Source organism: Monopterus albus, unplaced genomic scaffold (assembly GCF_001952655.1).
Source record: "Monopterus albus unplaced genomic scaffold, M_albus_1.0 scaffold105.1, whole genome shotgun sequence".
NCBI lineage: Eukaryota > Metazoa > Chordata > Actinopteri > Synbranchiformes > Synbranchidae > Monopterus > Monopterus albus.
In genome coordinates, this window is record NW_018127985.1 from 2,269,788 (window position 1) to 2,275,958 (window position 6,171).

A 6,171-nucleotide genomic window follows, 5' to 3' on the forward strand; every position below is an offset into this window, starting at 1 on the left:
ATTTTATCTTAAAATATTTGTGTATATGCAGAAAATATTATTAAAAATTACATTAGTTTCTATTGTGTGAGATACATATAGGTCCTATGTTAAATATTATAATTTTTTAACAACAGTAACACAGGCTCATACTTTTAATTACATATACCATATTTACAAACTCTTCAATATACAAAAGTAACTTGGTCCTCACATAAATGGACTGTATTTATATAGAGCATTTTTCCACAGTGTGTTGCACTGGCCAAAGCGCTTTACAGGAGATGATACACCATTCACCCATTCATACACAACATTGACACACCTAAAGGCTTTATTCTATTATAAAGCCACGTCCGGTTCTTTCAAACCAGGAACTCAGAGGGACGACTCAGACCACTTGGATATATAAAAAATATAACCGTGCTGGTTTATTCAAAGGGTCACAGGCAAGAATTAACATTACACGTCCAGGCATCTTCCACCCCCAAAACTGCGCGCAGGCAGCCCGGAAGAAGAAGCCCCCCGAACCAAGAAAACCTATACAATATTAATAATTTCTGGGCTAGCCCATACTACGCAGGGCGTCAAACCGTGACGTCACCTGCTATGCCAGCTTGGCAGCTGAGCAGAGCAGTAGACAAAACATGAAGAAAATAATGTGTGTGATCCTGGCTACACTAACATCTTCTAATACAACAGATCTCTAATCAATATCTATCTAACTAAGAAAGTACCTAACACACCGATGACGACAGGCTGCCACACAACGGCGCTAATCAAGCCACCGGGAGCAATTCGGGGTTCAGTGTCTTGCTTAGGGACACTTTGGCATGCGGGGAGACGAACCACCAACTTGCTGGTTAGGAAACGACTGCCCTTCCTCCTGAGCCAGCCACCCACCCACCCCTCATACAAAGAAAATGTTTCAAACTTATTTGCTAGGTTATTACTGGGGATAGAGGAAATATAGAGAGGCTCAACATGAATTGTATACTGTGCACAGAATGTTGTGCTTTGACTCTTAAGCCACTCAGTCTATTTGTAATCACTCATAACAGACTAATAGGCCCACTGTTAGCTTACACTTGAATATGATGCTAAATATTTACATAGAATCAGTTTTATGTGCTAAAAAGACATGATAACAGCAGGCTTTGTAACATTGCCTAACTCATGAATATACCCCCCACACAAACTGTGCAGTGAAAGTGCGTGTGTGCTGGGAAAGAGAGAGAGAGAGAGAGAGAGAGAGAGAGAGAGAGAGAGAGAGGGGGTCACTGTGCTGTCTGCATTCCTATCTCTCTTCCTCTGCTCTGATAATACTTCATTGGTCTCCTACAGAACAGGACAGTGTCTCCCCAGAAGAGAAGCTGAGTGCAGCTGGAACAAACGACAGGAGGGACTTTGTTCAAATCCGATGAGTAAAAGTGCATCAGTAGTTCGACTTTTCATGGGGTTCATTCTCATTGCGACAGGTAGGCTGGCTGCTATCGCTTGGTCTATGTTATATATAGGGTATAGCTATATATGTTTGTCTTGTGTTTAACGTCAGCAGTGGGTATATTTTAACGATGGCCTCTTTCAAATACAAGAATATAGCTACAGCATCGCTATAGCTTCTTCGGCACTGCCAATAAAATAGCGGCAGGTGAAACTATTAACGTGTACAGTAAGTGCAGGAATCCGCTTTAACCAGAAGGGGGCGTTGTATGAGAAGAACGAGACTCATTTACAAACGGACCACAAAAAAGCAAAGTATGAAAATGGTGCGTCTGAATTTGAGTCAAGCAAACTTTAAGCCTTTTACAAAAACACTGAATAATTCCCTCAATGCATCTCAAGTGAATATTTAAAAAAGAGTCAAAGTGTCATGGGAAAAAAAAAACAAATGTCTATACTAGGAGTATTGGATCTGACTCCTAAGTTTATTCCCTTAAATGAATCGAAGCCCATTCAATTGTCGTTTATTCTTTACAAGATTATTCTGTTTTTGTAACAGTGTAGATGCGCGATGTAACGTTTTTTTCACTAGTGCTGTTGAAAAGAGAACATCACTTAGACAGCTGCAGCTCTCCCATTCATAAAAAGCTGATTACATTCCACATATTTGTTAATCTACCTCAGTTTGTTGGTGTTTTGGTTAATTATCTTGTGAATATTCTTTAAAAGCAGTAAAACATCCAAATAAACAAATAACAGCTGAAACATACAGCAGGCTATATTAATATGATATACAGCAGGCTATATTAATATGATATTCATTTTCCTTATTTTTGACAAAGCTGTCATTTTGTTCATTGGTTTTGTTGATAAAGTCATTATTAAAAGTTGTGCAAATAGAAAGACTTCTGTGACTGGTCAGTCCATGGAAGGTGACGAGAAACACGTTGAGAAATGTGGATGTTGAGTAAACACGGACACAGGGATAACAAACTGTTTTCATTTGTTAATACTATATTTTTTATGAGTTGAAAATATTGTGTGGTCTACACATAATAGACAAAATGCTTTCTCTCATTCACTCACTGGGTTTTACAAGCTTAATAAGGATGGATAAATACAGTATTTTTGCTCAGCTTTTTAATTACCACGCATTCAAAGCTCATGTGGGACAGTTATTGAACTTACCTCCCTTTTTAATTACCTCACTGACAGCCCATAAATAGCAAACATAGTGAAATGGTTCTTGTGGCAAGTGTGCACATATAGCAAACATAGTGAAATGTTCTTGTGGCAAGTGTGCACATATAGCATGTATCTGCTTTCCTATACTGCAGGTGTGCATGCCTCCTGTCCCATTGAGCTGAGCCCCCCCAGTGTTGTGGTGAGATATGGGGACCCAGTCACAATCAACTGCAGCACATCGGTGAGCCCGTTGGAAGGACTAGGCTGGGAGGTCACAGTAAATGGCACAGGTATAGTGGAGGTCAACCATTTACCCTGGACTGTGGCGAATCTAACAGAATGGACCATCTCTCCCTCATGCTTCTTCAACCCATCAGAGAACAGTTCACACACACAGTGTTTCAAGAAAGCAAAAGTTGTACTTTACAGTAAGTATAATTGTTTATTTAGCAACAAACAGACTGAGGCTATAATTATACCTGCTAACCTTTACTTTTTCTCCAGCATTCCCAGAAACCATCAGCATCACCTGTAGCGGTGACTCCAAAGGTGTGATGAAAGAAAATAAGGACTATAACTTCACATGTGACATCCACAATATAGCACCTGTTCAGAATCTGACTTTGAGATGGTACAAAAGAGATACAATCATCCACACAGAGACTTTTGACTTCTCCGCTAAAGAACCAATGAATCTGACATCTGTCCTCCTTGGCTTTACACCGACTAGACAAGACAATGGAGTCACATTCAGATGTGAAGCACATATGAATCTGGGGTCAGAAGGGCCCAAATTGAACTTGTCTTCACAAGAGTATAAGGTTACTGTTCACTGTAAGTATGCATGCTTTATAAACCAAACAATTAATTGGTTAAGTGAAAAACTAATGATCAGATGAGTCAGTGAATAATGAAAATAATCATTAGTTTCATCCCTAACTGTCACCTTTCTAAATAAGTAATCATTTTCATCTGATGCAACTGTAAATTATTTTGACCTAATAAGACAATTCATGTTTTAAAGGGGGAAACTAATATTTCAGTCACTTCTTGTTTCTCATTTGTGTCAGAACTGCTTGTTATCTGTTAAAAATATTAGTATAAATGGTTGCTGTTTTTTGCTTTAATTTAGTTGGACCTGAATTACAGTGTTCTGGGACTGACTTACTGGAAGGGACTGACTTACTGGAAGGGGACTCTTTGAAGAATCACTGCCTTGTGGAAGGAAATCCCACCCCCTCCGTGAAATGGCTGAAAGATGGACAGCCTATAGACCCAGGCATCCCTATGAGTAGAACGAATTCAGGACTGTACACTGTAGAAGCTGAGGGCTCTTCATTTATCAACAAAACCCTCCGAGTTCATGTGTTGTGTGAGTGTCACATTCAGTTTTTATGATGCTACCACCAAAAGTTAAATTCAGCTCCAGCATATTTGTAACATTTGTAAACGTAAAGACTCTTTGGGTCTGCTTTTTATAGTGCTTATGTTTGCAAATTGTTTGGCACACAAATAAAGTCGAGCCTAGCTGTAATTAGGGTACTAAATGCTCAGATCCTTTAATTAACAAAGAAAAAGCCAAATTAAATTACTTTGTTACAAGTTAAAGGTTATGTTATTGGTGCCATGTGGAGTTTTCTTGTAAACAGAGTTAGAGACAGGTGAGAAATTAAAGGAAAAACCAACATAAAGTGTTTCAGTAAGCTGTCATGTGCTGCCAGAAATGAAGATGAACATATGCATGCCTTCCCCTGCTACCTGCCTATAAATACTCCTGCTCTCAAGCTGCAGAGTGGTTTGGTTTCTCATAAACGGTGGCCGCAGTTTGTTTCACTTTAACATGTTCACCTTCCGCAGCCATTTGCGGACTTCGTCTCCCATCAGCAGATGTTCGCGTCCTTCATGCATGGTGTTCGCCTTACTCCCCCAGCATCCCTGCCTCGTGCCGGGCTTCCACGAGTCTCTGGGGTGCCATCCAGCCCTGTCCATGTCCCAGGCCTCTATCTATCATAGTGGGGCTGCCCTTCCTTTGCTGGGCCCTGGCTGGTCCTTATCTGTATCTGTTTTCCCCCTGTTCTTTCTTCCTGCAAAGCCGGGCCACCTGCTCCTCCTGTTCTGTTGTTCTGTCTTGCTCCTTTCCTTCTTTGCATCTTCTCTGTGTGCCAGGCCACCCAGCTGCACCTCCTCCCTTTCCTGGCACCATGCTGCTGCTTCTGGTTTCCTCCGCAGGCACTGGGCTGTCTGCAGCCTTGTCATTCCGTACCAGCTCCGAGCTGCAGTCTGTGCTCTCCTCCGCCAGCTCCCACTGGCATCTCCCTTGTTTCCCTAAGTGAAGCCTCCATCTTGCCTCCGGTGGCTCCTCCTCCATTGGCAGTGGCCAGTTAGCGCTGCTGCTCTGTGGCCCTCTTTTCCTGCTCTGCCTGCCACTCTGGAGTTCCTTCCTATTTTGTCCCCTCCTTCCTCCTTCCACAGTATTCTCCTGCCTAAGCCGCTCCTCCTCTGTGCGTGCCTCCTCCACAGTCATTCGCTTTTCTTGGCTGCTCCCTCAGCAGGTATTTGGTGGCTTGTAGAGTGTGACATGGTTTGCTGTCACTGGAGAACTGCGGTTCTCCAGTCTCCCATTCAGGATGAGAGCAACAACTACAGTAGCCAGCAAGGCATACCAGACCACCTCACAAAGATCAAGGGACCTTCCAGCAGTACATCCGATCAACCCTCAGGATGTGCATAAAGTCCAAATCTGCTCTTTTGTTAGGAAGGTCTTTTGGGGGAGTCGCCACACCCAAGTGCTGCACGGATTCACCAGAATCCTTCCCCCAGTCATCAAGCAGCATCAGCACAAAGTTCCATGTAGATGTGGTCCTGACTAGTGAAATGAAGATGAACATTGGAGGTTCAGGAGCAGTACCATGTCCTAATGCATGCCTTACCCTGCTACCTGCCTATAAATACTCTCGCTTTCAAGCTGCAGAGTGCTTTCATTTTTCTTAAAACCCTCCCGATCCATCCCATCCTGTGCTGTCCTTTTTGTTCCTTTCTTCCCTCCTGTGCCTCTCCTCTCCCTTCCTGCTGTTATTCCTACTTTATATGGGACATCCGGCATGTTTGACTGCTGTGCAAATTCACCATAAACCTTCCCCTAAACAGTCACCAAGCAGCATCAGTAGAAAATTCCACGTAGGTGTGGTCATGGGTAGTGAACAGCTTCAATGCACCTTGGTATTGATTCTTCAAGTCTCTGAAATCCACTGGAGGGATGGACACCATTCTTTCAAAAGATATTTCTTCATTGGTGTTTTGATGATGGTGGCAGAGAGCGATGGTCCAAAGTTGCCCATTGTTGTTCAGCTGGGATGAGATCTGGTGACTATAGCTGCTTTACCATTGTCTGGTACTGGCTCAACTCGACTCGACTCAGTTCTACTTGCTTTTGGTACTGGGTGCTTGGTTTTCCACTGCAGATGGTCCCCTCTCATTGTAGCTGACTATCATAGCAACACTGCAATACACTGCCATGACATTGTCAGCAACTGACACAGTAACAGTGAAGGACATCTAAGGTAT

General features: G+C 42.6%; 1 protein-coding gene across 1 annotated transcript in view; it reads left to right on the forward strand.

The window, feature by feature from the left end:
• Positions 1 to 1,271: 1,271 nt before the first annotated feature.
• The window catches only part of LOC109965869 (hemicentin-1-like), a 22,295-nt gene continuing 17,395 nt past the window's right edge, over positions 1,272 to 6,171 (forward strand). The window contains exons 1-4 of the mRNA XM_020610230.1: positions 1,272 to 1,457; positions 2,760 to 3,035; positions 3,112 to 3,441; positions 3,740 to 3,979. Of these exons, the coding sequence (XP_020465886.1) occupies positions 1,400 to 1,457; positions 2,760 to 3,035; positions 3,112 to 3,441; positions 3,740 to 3,979 (904 nt within the window). The 5' untranslated portion in view covers positions 1,272 to 1,399. The remainder of the gene's footprint in view (positions 1,458 to 2,759; positions 3,036 to 3,111; positions 3,442 to 3,739; positions 3,980 to 6,171) is intronic.